We start from the raw sequence: 23,243 nt of genomic DNA on the forward strand, positions 1-23,243 counted from the left end.
ACAAGGGATGCAGATAGTAGGTGAGGCTGGAGTTCTCATTACATTTTTTTAAAGGAAAAATCATGCACTGATTAGGATGGAAAGGACTAAGCCATAGCAGTAAAATAAAGAAATAATCATGATTATTGTTTGGTCCCCTACATAACCTTCATTTCCTCATTTTTGTACAAGTTCCCATTTTGTGCTGTGCCACCAACAAACATATCAGAACACTTGAGTCATTTATAAATCCAGTTCAATTCTCCAAATTATCACCTTGCATACATACATGCATATCGCAGAGGAGGGAGAATCCACATAACTCTGAAGAAATTAAAGCTCCTGTTAAGAATTCACTGGACCTGAGATTTTGAAACTCAGCTGTTATAGCAACTCATATTGCTTGGAAGTTTGACTTAACAGCAATTAAGGTTCTTAAATTAATTCACCTGTAATCATTACAGATAGTCGTGGATACATTAGAAAGTCCCAGAAGCCATGACTCTGTTAGAGTTGTAACATGCAACGTTAGCTAACGATATGTATGCAGCCACCTGCCAGTATTCACATTACTACATACCACATGCCACTGCCCAATAGATTTGTGAGTCCAGAGTCTGGTGCAGGATCCGGTAAGGGGCAACTCTAGCACTGGAATCCAAAACCACATCAAGGGTTCCCACAAGCAGACCTAGGAAACAAAAGATGTGACGATAAACAAAGTGATAAGAAAGTTGGGATAAAGAGAAATGTACCCTCAACGGGATGTAGAAAGCAATATGCATGACCTCTTGGAATTCCCAAGGGACAGGTGAGCAATGGTGCCTCAGTCTTGAAAGAGGGTGTGGTGAACATCAGGAGCAAATAAACTATTTGTACGGGATAATTACAGGTAATTGTTAATGACTTGACAGTAAGGCTGCAATCTGAAAATCCACAGATATCTACATCCACTGATGTGGATATCCACAGCTCATTTTTGCAGATATGGACGCAGATACAAACTCTGTATTTTGAACTCTGCAAATCTGTAGATATCCACTTTATAATCATGGGTATCCATGTTCACAGATGTGGATGCAGATGTTGCAGATATTGATACAGATGCATACAAATTTTCTATCTGCGCAGGGCTCTACTCAAGGTGACACTCTTCCTTTAAACTTTCTTGGAAGCAGATGTTTCTATGATAGTGTTTGTAATTAACACATAGGAATTTTTCTGGAGACATTCAAGTCTAAGGCCTTGTCTACTAAACTTACGTCAACACCTAAAACTTAACAAAACAAAAATTATCCAAAGGTGTTCACATTTGTTTCCACTGTCGACAGATCACATCCACATTAGGGACACCATCATCAACAGTGTGAACACTATGAGTATGTATCCTACAATACAGCATTGTGGGAAGACAGAGCTCATCCCTGTGCATCTTGGGATTTTCACCAACTTGTCTCACAGCTTCCTCAGCTGCTAGGAGCGGCACCTCAGAGTAGCTCTAGGAGCAATTTGTGCTGAGGAATGTCAAAGCAGCACAGCAGTCTGACTTCCTCCCCCTACAGAATTAGTCTGCATGCAGCTGTATTCCTGGTGCAGGGCATAATAGGAGCATTCCAATGACACAGCAGCATACTCGGCTGTCAGATACTTCCGGAAGCTTTGAAAGGGGAGGGGCGCATGTCTGTAGAAGCAGAGCATCAGGCCAGGCATTGTGGGATACTGGTGGAAGCCAGTTCTCTCAATAAAACAAACAGTAGTGTCTACACTGGCTCTTTGTTAACAATAAAGGGAGGGGGAAAGAAAAAAGTCAATCTATGGGGTGGAATTTTTTTGTAGATGAAAATAGGCATTTTTCTTGACAAAAATCCCATTGCAGCATTTACATCTCACTGTTTTGTCGCCAAAAGGCAGTTTTTTAGTGTAGACTAGGTCTAAGATACTTCTCAAACGGCAAGCACTTAAACATAAGCCCACTGAAAAATGTAAATACAGTTTTTGGGGGTAGAGACCAATCCCCAACATAAAGAAAGCATTCTCATTGATGTACCTAAAGCATTATTAAAAGAACCAAATGTTATAGATCCTATGGATGTCACATTCCTATAAAATGAGAAAAGAATTTAAGGATGTTTTTTTTAAAAGAATACAATTGAGGATTTTTCTAGGCCACAGCTTCTAGTGCTACCTTTGCAAATAGCAGGTAAGATGATAAACTCAACCAGCGTAAGATCAAATAAAGAGAAACGGCTAAGCAAATGCTAGCAAAACCTGATGCTGTCATGCCTCAGTGACATTTCTAGAAGGTAAATTTGATTTAATCACTTCTTAAATTAGTCATTTAGATGGGAGTGGGATCAGATCTGATCCTCCAACCACACAAGCAAAAATTCTTTAATAGGAACATCACAGAGTTCAGGAAAGTACTAAATATTGGAACTAAATACTGATTATACAGGGGATAGGAGCCAAACGAAACCAAAGCTTTTTGGTTTTGTGGTTGTGTTGTTTGTTAAACTGCTGCCAAATCTAAATGTTAAAGATTATCTTCTTTCTATTAAAAGATATTACTGAGGGAAGCCCAAGAACTTCCTTCTCTCCTATCACAAAGAACGAATCCTCAGGCTATAAAGCAAAAGAAATCTTCCTTCCTTGACTTACACATTCCCAATCATGAGATTAGGGATGAAAGCAAGTAGCTGAGTCAACTACCTGTTTCCCCCATCCCTCCCCATGCTGCCTCTATATCAGAGGCAGGGTGTGAGGGGGGGGGCCGGAGCCAGTGCAGGGGGGAGCCAACTTTAAAGCTGGCTCCCCCCAGGATCGTCTCTGTGGTGCCTCCTCCACCCCCGCTGCTGCTGCCTCTTATCAGAGGCAGCAGCAGGAGGCGGGGAAGCTGCCATGAAGCAGCCTCTGCCCGCTGCAGGCCCAGGCTCGCCATGAGCAGAGGCTACTCCAGCAGCAACCCCTTTCGTGTGGGGGGCCCAGCAAGCTACTCCAGCAGCAGCCTCTGCCCACGGCCAGCCCAGGCCACCGTGAACAGGGGCTACTGGACCTAGTGTAAGCCAGGACGGAGCAAGCCTAGCTCAGTCCCAGCTCACGCCAGTCCGGGACTGCTGTGGCTCTGCATTTTAAAGCTGCATTTTTAAAATTTAAAATGCAGAGCCACAGTGGTCCCGGCTCTGTCCTGGTTCATGCCAGTCCAGGAGTTACCCCTGCTGCGGATCTGCAGTTTAAATGTAGTAGGAGCCAGGCTGCTACTTCCCTTATCTACTAATCATGTAGTTAATACAAATTGTATTGATTACAAGATTAGTCAGTTATCAGCCTCTTAACATCCTTACATGAGATGTGGAAGGACTTTGCCATTATTCAAAAAATCACATGCTTAGTTCCTTCCTTATTTAGAACAACATTTTAGCACAACCTTCAAGTTAAGCTGTTGCTTTAGTGTTGTCCTAAATACAATGCTTTTCTAAATTGGTAACTTTATGCTGATCAAAAAATATTTTGTGGAGTTTTCATTTCCTCCTGACTTCAGAGTGAAATTTCGAGTCAAAACAATTTATCTGCTGGATATACAAATCAGCAAATCATTTTTTGAAATTATTGAGGATAAAATAAAATTTTTATGTGGATTCAAAATATTGAATTTATCTCCACTGGTTTATTACTTACTGTATTAAATATAAGCAGTACAAGAGGTTTAAGCAGTTGTACTTTTACATTATTCATTTTTGATAGCTGCTAGTATCCCAAGTAATATATACTACAAGAATATTGGGAACCCCCCCCCCCCCAAAACACAAGACACAAAGGTCCTTTGAACACAAACTCCAAATTAGGTGTCAGTAAACTATACATTTGAAAATACAGCTAAAGAAATTGTGCTGGGTAATTTTTTAATCTGGTGGTCAGAGCTGGCCTAAGGTACGGGCCAACCGGGCTACTGCCCAGGGTGCCCCATTGTAAGGGGCACCGCGTGGGGCTGCCGGGCCGGGTGGGGGTGGAACCGCGCATGCTTTGCTCGCCCAGGGCGGCGCCACGCATGCGCCGCACACCCAGGGTGGGGCCACACGCTGAGTGCCCGGGGGTGGAGAGGGCTGCGCACCCGGGGGCGGAGCCGCACATGCGTCGCACTCCCGGGGGCGGCGCCAAGCTCCCGGGGCACACGAACGGCTTGGGCCGGCCCTGCTGCAGGTCACTGGATACAAACTAGTTGTCACCTCACCCACTAAGAGGACATACTTGTTAAACTATTATGATAATTATTTTAAGAAATAATCATTTTTGGAAAAAAAAATCTGTAATTATTTTTTCTCTAAATCTTATCTTTAAAAAATAGTACAATTACTGATATCAGGTCTGCCTATTTTATGGATTATAGCAGTGCCTATCACCACAGAATCTATCCATTTCACAGATACATTGCCTCCGCGTGGCAACGCCACTAATTAACTCCGAAGAACTTCCTGCTCTTCCAGCTTCAAAGTGATAGGAAATTTTGCTTGAGAGATATTTTAGTGTCCAAAATTAAATATTAATCATTGCCTAGAGCTGGGGGAAAATTTTCATCCAAAACTGGTCTTTGCCAAAACCCACAGATTCAGATTGACTAAACACTTTGCAAATGTGTATCAATTCACCAAAATGTTTTGGTCAGGCGAATAGTGAGAGGAATCAGAACAAAAAACCAAAATGCTTTGTTTTAACTTTTTAAAAATGAAACATTTCAATTCAAAACTTTGTTTAAATTTTAATTTGATTTTATTTAAAACAGGTTAAAAAACTGAACAGATTCAGGTTAAATGTTTTGTACATCCCGAAAGAATTCCAGAAAGCCTTTGACAAGGTCCCTCATCAAAGGCTCTTTCGTAAATTAAGTTGTCATGGGATAAGAGGGAAGATCCTTTCATGGATTGAGAACTGGTTAAAAGAGAGGAAACAAAGGGTACGAATAAATGGTAAATTTTCAGAATGGAGAGGGGTAACTAGTGGTGTTCACCCAAGGGTCAGTCCTAGGACCAATCCTATTCAACTTATTCATAAATGATCTGGAGAAAGGGGTAAACAGTGAGGTGGTAAAGTTAGCAGATGATGCTAAACTGCTCAAGGTAGTTAAGACCAAAGCAGACTGTGAAGAACTTAAAAAAAGATCTCACAAAACTAAGTGATTGAGCAATAAAATGGCAAATGAAATTTAATGTGGATAAATGTAAAGTAATACACATAGGAAAAAATAACCCCAACCATATATATAATATGATGGGGGCTAATTTCGCTACAACTAATCAGGAAAGAGATCTTGGAGTCATCACGGATAGTTCTCTGAAGACATCCACGCAGCGTGTAGCAGCAGTCAAAAAAGCAAACAGGATGCTAGGAATCATTAAAAAAGGGATAGAGAATAAGATGGAGAGCATCTTACTGCCCTTATATCAATTCATGGTACGCACACATCTTGACTACTGCGTACAGATCTGATCTCCTCATCTCAAAAAAGATATATTGGCATTAGAAAAGGTTCAGAGAAGGGCAACTAAAATGATTAGGGGTCCGGAATGGGTCCCATCTGAAGAGAGATTAAAGAGACTTGGACTTTTCAGCTTGGAAAAGAGGAGACTAAGGGGGAATATAATAGAGGTATATAAAGTCATGAGTGGTGTGGAGAAAGTGAATAAGGAAAAGTTATTTACTTGTTCCCATAATATAAGAACCAAGGGCCATCAAATGAAACTAATGGGCAGCAGGTTTAAAACAAATAAAAGGAAGTTCTTCTTCACACAGCACATAGTCAATCTGTGGAACTACTTGCTTGAGGAGGCTGTGAAGGCTAGGACTATAACAGGGTTTAAAAGAGAACTAGATAAATTCATGGAGGTTAGTTCCATAAATGGCTATTAGCCAGTATGGGTAAGGAATGGTGTCCCTAGCTTCTGTTTGTCAGAGGGTGGAAATGGATGGCAGGAGAAAGATCACTTGATAATTACCTGTTCGATTCACTCCTTCTGGGACACCTGGTATTGGCCACTGTCAGAAGACAGGATACTGGCTAGAGGGACCTTTGGTCTGACCCAGTATGGCCATTCTTATGTTCGTATGTTCTTAAAGAAAAATCTTTTGATTTTTGTTTTACCAAAAGTTCTTGTTCAGGGTTAACCCAAACAATATCCTCTCCCCCCCCCCCCCCCCCCCCATGTGTTGGTATGGCCAACAAATTGAAGTGGTAGTTATTTGTCGTTTTAATGGCACCACATTTCTAGATGTTATATTATGTATGCACATTAGTAGATAAATGTAACCTATACATTTTGCAATATTTACATAGTGTAGCAGGGTGTTGCCCTGCACTGGCCCTTTAAGGGGTTGGGAGACCTGGAGTTGGGGGGCCCAACTGGAGCTTATAAGAGCAGCTCCTGGGAAGAGGAGAGGGTTCTGCCTGTCTGCCGCCCCAGGGCCACAGGCTTTGGGCCCAGCGAACCCAGACTACCCGGCCTGAGGCCCAGTGCTGCATGGAGGCAGTCATAAAGGGCGGGGGCTTGCACGGAGGCAGCCCTAAAAGGCCGGGCTGCAGGGAGGCACCCATGGCTCACACAGAGGCAGTTATGGTAGGCCAGGGAAGCCCTAGGCCAGAAGGCACAAAGGCAGAGGTGCAGGAGGGAACCCGGCAGACTGAGAAACTGGGTGTTCCAGGAAGGAGCTGAGTGCTCCTGGGAAGAGCTAGGGGTCTCTGGGAGTAAGGAGGACCCTGGGTGTACAAGAAGAACAGTGACTCCCCCCGGAAGAGGGCATGGACGAAAAGCGGAGGGCAGTGACCTGAAGAGAACACCTCACTCAAAGGGGGCGTGTCAGAGAAGTGGGTGACTTCCCCACAAGCCACCCTGAGGAAGTCATCTGGGCAAAAAAGTGAGAAGCTGTGCGAAAAGTGAGTGAATCTGCTACAATAGCTAATTCTGCATATCACATAATGAAAGTATACTATTGAGGGATGCTCTGAAAATGATTGCAAATACTGGTTATCGATATCAGTTAAACCCTATATGATCACATCCATCACTACATTTTTTTTACTCAAATGAGGCACACACAAATAAAATGAATAATTCTAACTAACCGGCAAACAGCTTCAATTTTGCAAGTGTAACAAAATATTCATAACTATAAAGTCTAAAAACAACTGTATTCATCACAAAACTTTCTCAGATGTGCACTTAAGAGCTATAATACCTCTCAGACTCCTGTAAAGATTGCCAATCATACAAATCTGCAAAACGGAAGATCCTTCAGCAAGTCATGACTATATGAGTATTATACAAACAACCATCTTTTACCATGGAGAAAAATTCCATCTACTTCTGTTCTTGGTTTTTTTTTTTTTAAATACTGTGGTAGTTTCTAGAAGACAGGTCATGACCCAAGACCCATTGCACTAGGCACTGTATAAACCGAACAAAAGGAGGGTCCCTGCCCCAAAGAGCTCCTAATAGAAGTATCAGGTCAGAAACAATGTGGGGCTACAGCCAAGGCAACAGAAAGAAACAATGAGGCAGGACAGGCAGAGGTCACAGCAAGCCAGTGGCCTAACCTTTGTCAAGTTGTTTTGTAGGCCGTACTGCAAAAGAAAGTTTTAAGGTGGAATACGGTGGGTGGGAATGAAACAGCTTTGCAGATCTCCGCAGGGGTCACCTCCCACACAAAAGAGAAAGAAAACTACAAGGTGTCTGTTTGGAAATGTAACAAGCCTGTGATCCATCCGGCTTGGCCTCTCTACCCCACTAATGGGGGATGGGAGCCAGCCCCTTGTACACACTGGGGAGCACCTCACAGCTCAAGGCAGGTCCGGGTTTGCATTAGGGATGTAATAGTGTAATTGATTAACCCATTCACCGATAAGCAAAAGCCTATAGGTTGATGCTGTAGACTACACGTATCTCTTCTCCCCCCACCTCCCTGCTCTGCCAGTACATTTTTTTTTAGCAGGCCAGCCAGCAGCGCAAGTCAGGCCAGGTCCAGGACCTATCCCAGTTGCGGCTCTGCATTTAAAGTGTATTAGGAATCGGGCGGGCAGCCTGGCTCAGTTCTGGCTGGCGCGGGGTCCTCCCCCCAGACGGAGGCCGCTGCCATCCCACGCTGTGCAGCACGGGGGGACAGGCCGCCAGCCCGGGAGGGGAGCTCCCCTCATGGACCAGCTCCCACCTCACACCCCATAGTGCTGCCTCTGGATCGGAGGCAGCAGCCAAGGGGGCTCCGGGGGAGCAGAGCTGGACCGAGCCATAAGGCGCCTGATTGACATGGGAGGGGGCGCCAACCTGTGGGGGGGAGGGGCCTGACTGAAGTGCTAAGGGGTGCGCTGGGGGCGAGCCCCCCCCCCTCCGGGCCTGGGGATGGAGGCGCCGCTGCCGGCCCCGCCCGGGACTAACCGACGCAAACCGATGAGGTTTTGACTGGTCCTGAGGTAACATCCCGTTGGCACCGCGCGCGGCAGCCAGAGCCAGAGCCGGGCCCTGAGGGGCAGGACAAGGCAGAGCCCCCCCCCCGCCGGCCCTGCCCGCCCCCCCGGCCCCTCACCCGTCAGGCCGCCCCCCTTGCCGTGGCCTCGCCGCCGCTGCAGGAGGAAGAAGGGGTTGGCCCGCTCGGTGACCCAGAGCGCGCCGGCCAGCAGCACCTCCTCGGGGCTCAGCCACATGGCGCCGGCTCGGCTGGGCCGGGCGGCTTCGGGCCGGGCCGCGCGGGCGAGTGACGGGGCCCAGCCGACTCAGCTCAGCCCCGGGAGCCGACGGGGCGGCGCCCTCTGGCGGCCCGGCCGGCTCATGGCGGCGCGCAACGGCCGCCGCCTCCCCTGGGGGACTGGGCGGGAGCTGCCGCCTCAGCGCCACGGCCAGGCCCGAGCCCCAGGGAGCGACTCTCCCGCGCTTCAGAGCCCCCCTCCCTGGGGGACAGACCCCCCCCCCCCGAGAACGGCCCGCCCTGTGCCCCAGAGCCCCCCTCCCCTGGGGGACAGACCCCCCCCCCGGAACGGCCCGCCCTATGCCCCAGAGCCCCCCTCCCCTGGGGACAGACCCCCCCCCGAGAACGGCCCGCCCTGTGCCCCAGAGCCCCCCTCCCCTGGGGGACAGACCCCCCCCGAGAACGGCCCGCCCTGTGCCCCAGAGCCCCCCTCCCCTGGGGGACAGACCCCCCCGGAACGGCCCGCCCCGTGCCCCAGAGCCCCCCTCCCCTGGGAGACAGACCCCCCCCCGAGAACGGCCCGCCCTGTGCCCCAGAGCCCCCCTCCCCTGGGGGACAGACCCCCCCCCGGAACGGCCCGCCCTGTGCCCCAGAGCCCCCCTCCCCTGGGGACTGACCCCCCCCCCCCCCCGAGAACGGCCCGCCCTGTGCCCCAGAGCCCCCCTCCCCTGGGGGACAGACCCCCCCCCCCGAGAACGGCCCGCCCTGTGCCCCAGAGCCCCCCTCCCTGGGGGACAGACCCCCCCCGGAACGGCCCGCCCTGTGCCCCAGAGCCCCCCTCCCCTGGGGGACAGACCCCCCCGGAACGGCCCGCCCTGTGCCCCAGAGCCCCCCTCCCTGGGGGACAGACCCCCCCCCGAGAACGGCCCGCCCTGTGCCCCAGAGCCCCCCTCCCCTGGGGGACAGACCCCCCCCCCCGAGAACGGCCCGCCCTGTGCCCCAGAGCCCCCCTCCCCTGGGGGACAGACCCCCCCCGGAACGGCCCGCCCTGTGCCCCAGAGCCCCCCTCCCCTGGGGGACAGACCCCCCCCCGAGAACGGCCCGCCCTGTGCCCCAGAGCCCCCCTCCCCTGGGGGACAGACCCCCCCCCCCTGAGAACGGCCCGCCCTGTGCCCCAGAGCCCCCCTCCCCTGGGGGACAGACCCCCCCCCCCCGAGAACGGCCCGCCCTGTACCCCAGAGCCCCCCTCCCCCTGGGGGACAGACCCCCCCTGGAACGGCCCGCCCTGTGCCCCAGAGCCCCCCTCCCCTGGGGGACAGACCCCCCCCGGAACGGCCCGCCCTGTGCCCCAGAGCCCCCCTCCCCTGGGGGACAGACCCCCCCCCCGAGAACGGCCCGCCCTGTGCCCCAGAGCCCCCCTCCCCTGGGGGACAGACTTCCCCCCCCCGAGAACGGCCCGCCCTGTGCCCCAGAGCCCCCCTCCCCTGGGGGACAGACCCCCCCCGGAACGGCCCGCCCTGTGCCCCAGAGCCCCCCTCCCCTGGGGGACAGACCCCCCCCCCTGAGAACGGCCCGCCCTGTGCCCCAGAGCCCCCCTCCCCTGGGGGACAGACCCCCCCCCCTGAGAACGGCCCGCCCTGTGCCCCAGAGCCCCCCTCCCCTGGGGGACAGACCCCCCCCCCGAGAACGGCCCGCCCTGTACCCCAGAGCCCCCCTCCCCTGGGGGACAGACCCCCCCTGGAACGGCCCGCCCTGTGCCCCAGAGCCCCCCTCCCCTGGGGGACAGACCCCCCCCGGAACGGCCCGCCCTGTGCCCCAGAGCCCCCCTCCCCTGGGGGACAGACCCCCCCCCCGAGAACGGCCCGCCCTGTGCCCCAGAGCCCCCCTCCCCTGGGGGACAGACTTCCCCCCCCCCGAGAACGGCCCGCCCTGTGCCCCAGAGCCCCCCTCCCCTGGGGGACAGACCCCCCCCCCCCGAGAACGGCCCGCCCTGTGCCCCAGAGCCCCCCTCCCCTGGGGGACAGACCCCCCCCCCGGGAACGGCCCGCCCTGTGTCCCAGAGCCCTCCCTCCCCTAGGGGACAGACCCCTCCCCTGAGAACGGCCCGCCCTGACCCCAGAGCCCCCGCTCCCCTGGGGGACAGACCCCCCCCGAGAACGGCCCGCCCTGTACCCCAGAGCCCACTCTCCCCTGGGGGACAGACCCTCCCCCCGAGAACGGCCCGCCCTGTGCCCCAAAACCCCCCCTCCCCTGGGGAACAGACCGCCCCCTGAGAACTGCCTGCCTTGTGCCCCAGAGCCCCCCTCCCCTGGGTGACAGACCCCCCCCCCGAGAACGGCCCGCCCTGTGCCCCAGAGCCCCCCCCACCTCTGGGGAAAAGACCCCCCCCCCGGAGAACAGCCCGCCCTGTGCCTCAGCGCCCCCCCTCCTCTGGGGAACAGACCCCCCCTGAGAACAGCCTGCCCTGTGCCTCAGCGCCCCCCCTCCCCTGGGGAACAGACCCGGCCCCCGCACCCCGAATGGCCCACCCTGTGCCTCAGAGCCCCTGGCTCCGCTGCGGAACAGACCCCCCCCCCCCAGAATGGCCTGCCCTGTGCCTTAGAGCCTCCCCTCCCCCAGGGAACACACCCTTTGTGCCACAGAAATCCCCCTCTGGGAATGGCCTGCCCTGTGCCTCAGAGCCCCCCCCCCCCACTCCGTGGGGAACAGACCCGCTGTGCCACAGAGACCCCCCAGGAACAGTCTTCCCGCCCAAAGCCTCCTCCACTCTTTGGGGAACAGCCCAGCCCATACCAGAGAGGCCTCCCCCCATCCCCTGCAGAAGGTCCCTCTGCCGGGAGAACCCTCCCCATGACTGCTCTAGAATACTCACCCCTCTCCTCCTGGGGAACAGTCCCCACCATTCCATTGCCACAGAGACCCCCTGGGGGATGGTCCCTTGCCCTCAGGAACCCTCCACTGACCCTGCTAGAATGCCCCCCCATGCATCAGAGACCCTCCCTCCAGGTAATCCTTGCCCCAGGAGACCCTTCCCCACCCCCTAGGGACAGGGCCGGCCCGAGCCATTCATGCGCCCTGGGTCCGGGGTGCCCGGCAGCCCTGCGTGGCGCCCCCTACAATGGGGCACCCCGGGTGGTAGCCCAGTCAGCCCATAGCTTGGGCCGGTTCTGCCTAGGGAACAGGCCCTCTATTCCAGTGCCACAGAGACACTTCACCCTTGGGGAACAGCCACTTTCTCCATTGCCACAGAGACCCTCCTGCTGGAATGGTCTCCCTCTGCCCAAGCCACAGACAACATTCTCCCATCCCCGGGGGACTGGCCCTTATCTCTAATGCCATGACAGAGGTCATCCCTGCCAGGGGAATAGCCCCATCCTCAGTGCCTCCACTTCCTTATGGGGGAATAGCCCTTTGCCTTGTGCCACAACAGAGGTTGCTCCACCACACCCCTGAGGATAGGAAGTCTCCCCACAAACTCCTGTTCCTAATCCACCTACGTCCTCCCCTGTTGCATTGTCCCCCACCGCCAACCACCACCACAGTGTTGCCAACTTTAAACACTCAAATATTGTGAGTTAGGGCCCTCACAATCATGAATGTAGTGATATAAATGTAGCCGTGTTAGTCTGGTGTAGCTGAAACAATTGTGACAATTTTCTTCCACTATTTGATCTGAGGAAGTGGGTCTGGCCCACGAAAGCTCATCACCTAGTAAATCATCTTGTTAGTCTTTAAAGTGCTACATAGAGGACTGTTTTTTGTTTCAGTCATGAATGTAGTTCACCTCAAAAAATTACATTCTGATGCCTAAGCCTTTAGGGTGCATGTTTTCAGGCTTTTCTCCCTAAATATGCAGGTTAAAAACGTACATTCTGTGAAACGAAAGCTGCAATTCTCACTGCAGTCACAACTCCAGTAGTTGGGGCTTCAAGCAAAACTCCAAATGTTATAACTCGTGACAAAATCTTGAGAGTTGGCACTGCTAGGAATAGGACACACCTTCTCCGTGCTCCCTCCACTTTCCCTGCCAGACAGAAGGGAGAGGCCTTCCCTCCTCCTGGGGAAATGGGACTCAGGAGCAGAGTTAAATTAGTATCTGCGTCCACATCTGTGGACGACTTGCAGATACCTGTGGCTATAAAGTGGATATCCACAAATTTGCAGGATTCTGGATACAAAATTGGTATCCACAAAAATGAACCACAAATATCTACATCGGTGGATGCAGATATCCGTGGATTTACAGGCCTACTCAGGAGCAATGTTCCCTCTAATTTTTTCCATCCATAAGCAGATTGCATTTTATTTCCACTGAAGCAGATGTGGATATTCACCACTAGTAGAAACACATGCTGTCGGTTCTGGGTGCTCTGCTAATCAGTTGGGACAGGCATTTGAATCTCTTCTGGGTGGACACCAAAGTGCTCCGCTTAGAGGGAACACTACTCAGGAGTATGCTGTGCACCAAATATAACCTTATTCCCAAGGAGTGGACCCTCTGGGAAAGGTTTGAATGCACTCTACCACAGACAAGGAGCATCCTTTTGTGCCATCTGCAGCCTCTAGGCAACAAGAAGTAGCTCGTGTGTCCTAGCCCCCTTTGGTAAAGGAACCTCTGAGAGCTAGCTTGGAAGGGATCTCTCTGCATTCCACCTTTCCTGCAAAAGAATTAGAGAGGAGGCCTCCCTATGCTGCCTTCACCCAAATGGGCCACAGAAAGTGTGTTTCTTCCCAAACCAAAACAAAGAGGCTGTGTCTAGACTGGCAAGATTTTCCGCAAAAGCAAGTGCTTTTGCGGAAAAACTTGCCAGCTGTCTACACTGGCTGCTTGAATTTCCACAAGAACACTGACGATCTCATGTAAGAAATCAGTGCTTCTTGCGGAAATACTATGCTGCTCCCGTTCGGGCAAAAGTCCTTTTGCAAAAGGGCCAGTGTAGACAGCTCAGGTTTGTTTTGCGCAAAAAAGCCCCAATCGTGAAAATGGTGATCGGGGCTTTTTTGCGGAAAAGCGCGTCTAGATTGGCAGGGACGCTTTTCTGCAAAAAGGGCTTTTGCAGAAAAGAGTCCGTGCCAATCTAGACACTCTTTTCTGCAAATGCTTTTAACGGAAAACTTTTAAAACCGTTAAAAGCATTTGCGGAAAATCATGCCAGTCTAGACGTAGCCAGAGAGATTTCACTTTCCTGTTGGAACAGGTTGTGGGGGTCCAGCATTTGCCAGATGATGGAGAGTATCCATCTTTCCCAGTTCCATTCATGCCCATTGTTTCTTAGAAGAGGAAACAATATGTACTGCAGCATCTCCTGTGCTCCTGAGGAAATAGGAAGCAGTTCCCACAGAGCCACTTACATTTTCTGGGGAATCCTGGTCAGCAGGGGAAAATACCCATACTTGCTGGGGTATGGGTGCGTCGGGAGGCCATGTCCGTTGCTAATAAGTTATCAGTTTTTCCACGTTACAAACCATTTGTGTGTGTGTATTTTGGACTTCTGTTCTCAGGGTAATGGTTCATGAGGGTAGTCTGGGGATTATACATAGACAGGTGGCTTTGAGAGGCACAAAGAAGGTAATAACTCTTCACGTGACTTTGAAAGAAGAGGTGAAAGAGGAAACCACTAAACAGGTTGTATGGGATGGGATGGAGCTGACCAATATTGGTTTGAGATGATGTAACAGTGTCTTGAAGGAGGTCCAGTATTAATGAGGTCCAGTTATCATGGACTAGATACACTTTGATCTAGATATAGCTGCTTTTGCAGAAAAACTTGCCAGCTGTCTACACTGGCCGCTTGAATTTTTGCAAGAACACTGACGATCTCGTGTAAGAAATCAGTGCTTCTTGTGGAAATACTATGCTGCTCCCGTTCGGGCAAAAGTCCTTTTGCAAAAGGGCCAGTGTAGACAGCTCAGGTTTGTTTTGTGCAAAAAAGCCCCAATCGCGAAAATGGCAATCGGGGCTTTTTTGCGGAAAAACGCGTCTAGATTGGCAGGGACGCTTTTCTGCAAAAAGTGCTTTTGCAGAAAAGTGTCCGTGCCAATCTAGACGCTCTTTTCCGCAAATGCTTTTAACGGAAAACTTTTCCGTTAAAAGCATGTGTGGAAAATCATGCCAGTCTAGACGTAGCTCTTGTGGAGAATGGAGACCAAAACACTGGCATATTTTTAGAGGAGGGAGACACAAGAGGAGGGAAGATTTTTTCATCATTCGGTATCCCTAATTCCTGGCCTCCTCCTCCTCCTCCTCCTCCTCATGTCTACTACCTAAAACAAGGATTGTTTCCCATTACAGCATTGTGGGAAGTAGCTGGAAGAACAGGAGTAGGACCAATGAGCCTTTCAACCCAGAGGAACAGGAATCATTGCCTTAGTTTCTCCCTCCAGCCATCATGTCTCACATGGAGGAACCAGGACCTGCCTCTTTACTCCACTGACCCCCAAAGCTGTGACCTACAGCCCCCTCCCACAAGAAAGGAACAGCAGCAGTTTCAGTTCCGTTGCTTTTATTTACGGACTCAGCCTATAATATGGCTTCAGCAAGTTACTTTATAAAAGGTATTTGCTTAGCTCCTGCAGATTTCCTCTTTTGCAAGTATATGTCCCTTCCATCAGAACTATAATTTGCTAGAGTAACGTGCTTCTGTAGTAAATGAAGTATCTTCCAGTTCAGCCCCCTTGGGGTCCACTGAAACTGACATTAACTACCACGTTTTAAATGCGCTTTCCCTCCATACTGCTACTTAATGCCAGGGAACATCAAAAGCACCTTTGTAAGTGGCAGAGGTCTTCCTGTCAAACTCCCACTACAGGCATTTGTTCTGGTCCATTCTCTTGTTTTCATAGAGCAGCTTCAGTCCCTAGTCAACAGGAGTGTGTTCAATTTCTTCTTGGCTGCGGGGAATGGGATCAGCTCAGTTGCAAAACCTGGACTCTAGGGCAGCCGTGTTTCCCACTACAACTTAGATGCTCTGGCTATGTCTACACTAGTGGCTTCTTGCGCAAGGGTTCTTATGCAAGAAGTCTTGCGCAAGAACACGTCCACATTGCCATGTGTGAGATGTGCTTTTGCGCAAGGGCATCTATGGCAGCGTGGACGCTGTCTTGTGCAAGAAAGCGCTGATGGCTATTTTAGCCATAGGGCTTTCTTGCGCAGGAAACCCCTGCTGATCGTCCACACTGCCCTCTTGTGCAAGAGCTCCTGCGCAAGAGGGCTTACACCTGTTAAAAAAGAGTGTAGCTCTTGCGCAAGAAGCCCTCTTTTACCACGCCGAACTATAAATCTTTTTGCGCAAGAGCAGGTGGGCAGTGTGGATGCTCTGCGCATTCTTGCGCAAGAACAGCTGTTCTTGCTCAAGAACCTGCTAGTGTAGACATAGCCTCCGTGTTTGCACTGAGTGGGCCTCTCTTAGCATTTAGTATACAGTTGTAGATTATTTACCTGCCACACTGAGCATTTGGGAAGATATTTTATACTTCTATACCACTACCATCACCTCCACACCAGTACCTCAACTTTGAAACACCAGCCTTTTCAGAACTCTTACACATCTGGTCAGGCCTGTGGAAGTTTCATCTTAACCCCAAGCATTTTCATGGAAGACATTTCTGGCAACAACTTTGTGAAGGACAATCTCTGATTGAAAGCAGGAAAGTGATGAGTAAGATATGCTGATATTTCCCCTCTGTTTTCTGAAAAGAACTTTCATGCTGAGTTATTGAGTTTCCCTTCATATTTTTATAACTGTTACTTGAATTCTTTCAAGTGCTACATAGTCCTGTTTTTTGTTTCAGCTAGACTAGACGAACACGGCTACATCTCTATTTGAATTCCTTCAGATTCCAAAAGTGACATGAAGGAAAAGCATTCTGAATATTGACATATGCATGAGCACATTGTTAAGTAATCGCTTTTGCCTCAATTTCTGCATGTGTGTGTGAAAGTTGCCAAATTGAGGATGCTGGAAACCAACCCCCCCAATTTATTCATAGCACCAATACTGCAGGCATAGCACCAGTGCAGGCTTCTCCCACCCTCCCCCACCAAACTACTTCAACACTGACCCAGAGGGATAAACTTTTAGGTTAATACAACCATGGGATGGTAGTCTTCACCTGCAGACATTATTTAACCACCAAGTCCTATATCTCTGCTTATCGATAAACCTCTAACCACCTGCTCTCAGTGATAAAAACACTGGCACTTTGTCTATGCTAGTGCTGTCACTGCTGCTAGTACTAATAGCTGAACTTGTTACAGCAACAGAGGGAAATGTCTGGTCAAAAAAAGCCTTGGTGTGAATGGAGCATTCATTCTCTCTAGTCCTTTATCCTTGGCTTCTACTAAAAATGTCAGCAATTCATGACAAATGAAATGGCTTTGTGAAATGGCTAGGGATTAGCAGCCTGTTTCACAGTCTACCCTATAGAGATCTTTTGTATTGGAGCAGGATTTACAGAAGCCATAAAAGGATTAAAATACAATACAACCTAGCAGGCGTTTCAGGAGATCCCTTGTAAAGGAAAACATTTTGCTGACATTAAACAAAACTGAGATGTAAGGTCCCAAACACTTAGCAGAACATGTATAGATTTTGCAAGATGGGGCCATTCAGTGCCTCATAGCTTAGTGCCTTGCCTCATTGCCCATAGAGATTGAGCAAAATGCAGGACAATGTAGCACTTTAAAGACTAACAAGATGGTTTATTAGATGATGAGCTTTCGTGGGCCAGACCCACTTCCTCAGATCAAATAATGGAAGAAAACAGTCACAACCATATTGTATCCTTTGGTATATATGGTTGTGACTGTTTTCTTCCATTATTTGATCTGAGGAAGTGGGTCTGGCCCACGAAAGCTCATCATCTAATAAACCATCTTGTTAGTCTTTAAAGTGCTACATTGTCCTGCATTTTGCTTCAGCTACCCCAGACTAACACAGCTACATCTCTACCATAGAGATTGAGATTTTACTGGTCTTTAAAGCAGGTGATTTTGGTTAATAGGTGACGGTTAAGTCATGTTTCATTGCTTATAAACTGTTCTGATATTGAAAGATGAATTATACATGCACGTGCACGCACACACACACACACACATTTAGGTGCATGTATATTAAAAGCTCACTTTATCTGTAGGCCTTAGGAAAATTTGGACTATGAGGGCCTGATCCAAAGCCATGCAAGTCAATGGGAGTCTTTCTGTTATCTGGGTGGTGCCTCTGGATCAGAGTCCAAGAATGTGGTCAAACACGAGAATGCAAAGGTTTAATTTACTTTTAAAGTTGCTCAAAGTAAATTCTCCCCCCCTCCCCTCCCCAAGGAAAAAAGACCTCTCTTTGTAACAAATATTTGCTTTCCTTGGAACACTGTGTTGTAATCCACTTTTTGAGCAGGACAGGCCAACCAGTGGTAATGGTTCATAACAGCTATATTCATGGGCAGAATAGATATAGAAGCAGGATTTTCAGCAGCCTTAGCTGATCCAGAGCCAGTTAGTGCCAGTTTAATTCTCTGCCATTTAGCTACAGAGAACTGTCAGGACAAGGCTTTTTAAAATGGTCCAAACTGCTATGCAGTGGAGATTGCTAGTCATAGCTGGCACCAGCAAGCATTATGTTCCTTTTAAAAACGGGGAAATACACAAATGGCTGATTCAACTCTACCAGATGTGCCAGGTTTTGTACCTAGCTTCACAGCCACCAAGTAAAATTTACTAGAAAAAATGTGAAACCATCAATCGTTTGACAGTGACATTTTATTACCTTCACAGTGCCTATTGCCTTGGCAGTGTGGTACAGACTATTAAAATCATACAAAAAACATAGAGTTGCCTACAATGGGCAGAGAAACTTTCTGTGCACTCTGCAACACCTCATTTCAATTGCAGAACAATTTTGTGCAAGGGCTCTATGATAATAGCTAGAAAAGTGGTGAGCTGTGATTACTGGTACTGATTGTCTTAATATTGCATGCACTGCTACTCTGTGCTGAAACATCCCGTATTTATTACTTTCAGCTTTCCTCTCTCACCGCTTGCTTATTTGCCTCATCAAAGCAAGACTGAAAGCCCTCTGGGACAGGGGCTACAATTTCTATTTATTCGTACATTACTTAGATCACTGAAGCTTGAGACTTCTAGCACAATCGCAATACAGGCAGTCCCCGGGTTACGTACAAGATAGGGACTGTAGGTTTGTTCTTAAGCTGAATTTGTATGTAAGTCGGAACTGGTACCTATTGTAGGGGAAACTCTAGCCAAACATTTCTCCAGAGCTCAGTTTTATTCTCCCACACCTCACTTCCCTCAGTCCTTTATTCTCAAGCTGAGGTGTCTGCTGAGAAAAGCCGTTCCGCGTCTCCCTGGTCTGCTGGGGGGCGGGGGGGGGGCACTAGCTTTGCGTCTCCCTGGTCTGCTGGGGGGAAGCAGCTAGTGCAGGGTTGCCTCACCCCGTTTGTAAGTAGGGATCCGATGTAAGTCGGATCCATGTAACCCGGGGACTGCCTGTATAAACAAAATTATTTTTTATGTAGAGGATAAAACCAGTTCTGCCAATGGATCTTCAACAAAGATCTGTCAGACTGTTCCATAAACTTTTGCTGGGACTCCTGTTCAAGGATAATGCTCTCATCCTCTCCACATGCATCAGTTTACACCTTTCTGAAAGATACTAAGCGACACCATTTGTATTTTAAATAGATTTTATTGAAATGTGTTACATTAGCAAATCCTAAATTATAGGTATACATTATTAACATATTGGCATCTACCACAAAACTACAACACGGTATTATACTTACATCAAAATACGTAGACCGAAAGGTTTTGCTGCTGTTGAGCTACAATTTCACAAGTGCTTGAAGGATCTGATTGTCAAGAGGCTAACATATAACCTCATTGTGCCGAGGTTCTAAACAAGGCCATAGTCCATTTCACTTTGTGAAACCTGTGGTAGTTGGCTTGCATTTTTAGAATATATATCCATACTGGTACAGACCACTCTGTGGCAAACAAATTGTAATGCATAGAACCCGTGTTATTTCTCTCTCACACACACACTCCCCATCCCCAATACATTTAGTTCTTTTTACTTTCAGTCCCCAGAACCAATACGAGTTTTCCTCTCTGTTATTACAATGAAATCATTCCCACTCGGTTCTGTGCACTGCCTGCCATGGTCTATAATAGGTGATCAATATAGACAATGACACAAATAAGCTTTTATTATTAATTTTTTAAAAATTCTAACTGCTGCCAGTCCGATTACAATCGGAATATAAATCATTTCATGTCACCTGTGTATGTGTTCTCAGTATCATTGTGACTTAGGTATAAATGCGTAAGATAAATCACCAGGTGCGATGTTTCAGTTTTGGTTGTGACATTCTCTTTTGGCATGTAAGCATGGGTTTTCCGCAGGTTCCTTCTGGTATGCATATGCACTAGGATCTGGATCATTTGTTGGGGAAGGACAGGGAGAGCACTTCTTCCATTCGCCATTATCATCATCTTGCCAATCATCTCAGAGGCAGATGCTATCAAGACTCTGGGCATATCAAGCCTGTTCTCCCTTTCCCAGAACTGCAGGGAGGTTGTTCCCCATATGCACTGTGCTAAGCTTGATTGGCCTTGGTAACAAGCAATTCATGGTCATTTCCAAACCCCACTTTCCAGTGCTGGAGTATGAAACAGTTGCCAAAACACTCTGCTGGCTAAGTGGAGGCTACATTCCCGTACACAGTACACCCTCATAAATTCATCTCCTGGTTATTTACAAATTTAATATTCTGCAATGACTTTGGACCAATGCACTGTTTATTTTGACACTTCTGGACATTGTCACCGGTTCATCCTCTGGATACAGAAGAGGATTTTTTTTAGCAGCCAATTAATTACAATCAGCATCATTCAACTGTTGACAAAGTTCAGTAATTAGCAAAAAGGGCTTCTGATGGTAAGGAGGGTTCTACTGCATTATGTGTTCTGAATATTCAAAAAGAGTTAGCCTAGAACAATCAGAGCCAAGCAACAAAAGTGACAGAACATGCATAAAGCAAAAAAGAAAGGCAACCTTTACATCAGAGTAACTATATAAAACAGATCGTAAGTCATAGCTAAAATTGATCACAGTTCCTGAGTGGCCAAAGCATAAAGAAGGCTAAGGATAGATGGAAAAAGATAAGCAAATAGGTCGTGACCTGCTCAAAGCACAAATGACAAATAAATCTCTATGCACTTATACAGAACCTTCCATGCAAGGAATTCAAAGCACTGTACAGATATTACTGAAATAAGCCTCACACCATCTCGTGAGGTAGCTATCACCCCCATTTTACAGATAGGGAAACTGAGGTACAGAGCCTGACTTGCATCTGAAGTCAGAGAGAGCGAGCGAGGAATCTCTGCTTACACAGCTTTTGGCTTCCAGGCTGATGTCCTAATCATATGATTATCTTCTCTTGTGTTTGATAAAATAATACCTTACACCTTGCAACTGGACTGGTGTACTGCAGGGCAATGTGCCAAGTAGAAATCGCTCTGTCATTAGCAGTCTTAGGAATATATAGTATATAGGAAACTATGTGGATTATTATTAAACTTCAATTTGAGGAGCTTTTTTGGAGGAGAGGAGAGAGAGGTTCCACATGCTCTCTCATGTTTCACTAGAGAGCCCTCAACTTCACTGGCCACCAGGGGATGTTTCGGCTCAAGAGCCATGCCTTCTTTATTTAGATTGTAATAGTCTGGGGGCAGGGATTCTCTCATACTAAATGAATGTCCAGTGCTTAGCACACTGGAGTGCAGCTGGATTCTATTCTGGACACTCCAATAATACAAATAATAATAAAATGTTGACTCAGCTATGCAACAAAACCCTTCTGCAGTCTCTAAACAGACAACTGAATACATCAAAATTAACAGTTCCTTCTTACACTGTAAACTCTTTGGGACAGAGACCATCCTTCTACTCTGTGTTTGTACAGTGCCTAGCAAAATAGGGTCCTGGTCCACGCCTAGGGCTGGCAGGTACTTACAATGCAAAATACATTCAAACATTTTGTAGTTTTAAACGTGAAATTCCATCCCTTTGTGGTCTTAGTTTCAAGTTCCTCTGAGATCAGGAGATGTGGAAAGGTGACTCAGTGTCATAATCTGCATAAATAATTAACATGAGAATCTTGGAAAACTGGGTCACGTTACCCTTTAATAATTTAACAGAGAATGACAAGGGATTGCGCTACCTTCCCCTTGCAGCAGTACTGCTGTTTCCACGTGGAGGGTTAATTTTCTTGAGACAGAGTAAGTCTGGGCAGGGAACGGAGTCAGCAGTGGTGGGAGAGGGGATAAGTCAGGCAATGCAAAATCTGACAAGGCTGGTTAAACAAAATAGCTGACTCAGAGGAATGCACATGGATTGTTTCACTAAATATCCAGTGACAGACACGGGCTAAATCTGTATGTCAGATCTGAACAGTCCTGGCATCAGACTGACGGAGAACTGAGTGAATGGTGCCTTCCTTGTCCTAGCAAGCAGGGGGGAAAATAATAAATAAAAAGACAATGGAAAAGCTGCTTATCTGACCTTGGGGGTTGACCATCTGTGCCCTCCCCACTAGATGTCACTGCATGCAACTGAAAATTCACCACAGCTTCACTTGGTGAGCCAGACCCCACTGGTCAACTGCAATTGTCTTTTCCCTCCTTTTGACACATCCTGCAGGCTGCTCACCTTTTTGCTCAGACAGTGGTAAAAAAGCAGTCTGACTATGCTGCTAGTAAAGGATTTCTCAGCGTGAAGATGGGAAGTTCAACTATCCGGACCTAGCAGCCTTTGTTACTGTAGCCATGTGACGGAAGTAACATGCTGGCCTGCTCACTTACAATGAAATACCTCAGGAGCAGTAAATACAGGCTCCAGGAAGCAGACCAAGACCCACCTCACAGCAGCCAAATAGGCAGTACGTGTTCTGAGCACAAGAAGTGTCCGTTTCATCGGAAAGTCACGGAGGGTCAGCAACTATCATAGCTAACAGATGTCCAAAAGGAGGCAGAATAATCTTTTCATCTGTCAGGGTGGACAAGTTGTTTCCTCAGATCTCCATCTTGGGTGTTTCTATTTCCCCAGTCTATTAATTGGCTCTTTGGAGTTATTTTTAGTTGGTGTTAGGTTTTATTTCCTTCTGACAAAACACTATACCCTGGTTTACACTAGGATCTCATTTCAAAATAACCTGCCCCAACCCCTGGTCAAATTTATAAGTGTTGCATCCACAGTACCAAGTCTGTTTGTTTCAAAATAATGGGCCGCAGAATTTGAACTCTGTACTCCTGCTTTTCACAAGGAGTTATGCTAATTCTGAAATAGAAATTTTGAAATAACGGTAGTGTGGCTGTTACAGTGCCGCTAATTGGAATTTACTGGTATTCTCCATCTCTCCAGAGCGCTTCTTGAGGCTCTAAGTCCAAAGTAGTGCGTCCACATTAATAGAGCCTGCCTCGGAAGACATGCTAGTTTTAATGTGTTAAATCGGGAGGTCTTAAATCAAATCTAAGAACTTCGAAATAGTTTCCTGGTGTAGACATGGCCCATGAAACAACAGGC

The 23,243-nt window shown here is 48.5% G+C and overlaps 1 protein-coding gene across 3 annotated transcripts in view; it reads right to left on the bottom strand.

Moving 5' to 3' along the window:
• The window catches only part of TBC1D9B (TBC1 domain family member 9B), a 48,523-nt gene extending 39,748 nt beyond the window's left edge, over positions 1-8,775 (bottom strand). The window contains exons 1-2 of one of the 3 annotated variants that reach the window (XM_075900525.1): positions 8,545-8,775; positions 560-670 (exon numbers count right to left, since the gene is read on the bottom strand). In XM_075900525.1, the coding sequence (XP_075756640.1) occupies positions 560-670; positions 8,545-8,662 (229 nt within the window). In that variant the 5' untranslated portion in view covers positions 8,663-8,775. The remainder of the gene's footprint in view (positions 1-559; positions 671-8,544) is intronic. The other 2 variants (XM_075900526.1, XM_075900527.1) reach the window with 2 other exon arrangements.
• Between the last annotated feature and the right edge of the window lie 14,468 nt (positions 8,776-23,243).

The sequence above is a fragment of the Pelodiscus sinensis genome, chromosome 17 (assembly GCF_049634645.1).
Source record: "Pelodiscus sinensis isolate JC-2024 chromosome 17, ASM4963464v1, whole genome shotgun sequence".
Taxonomy (NCBI): Eukaryota; Metazoa; Chordata; order Testudines; family Trionychidae; genus Pelodiscus; species Pelodiscus sinensis.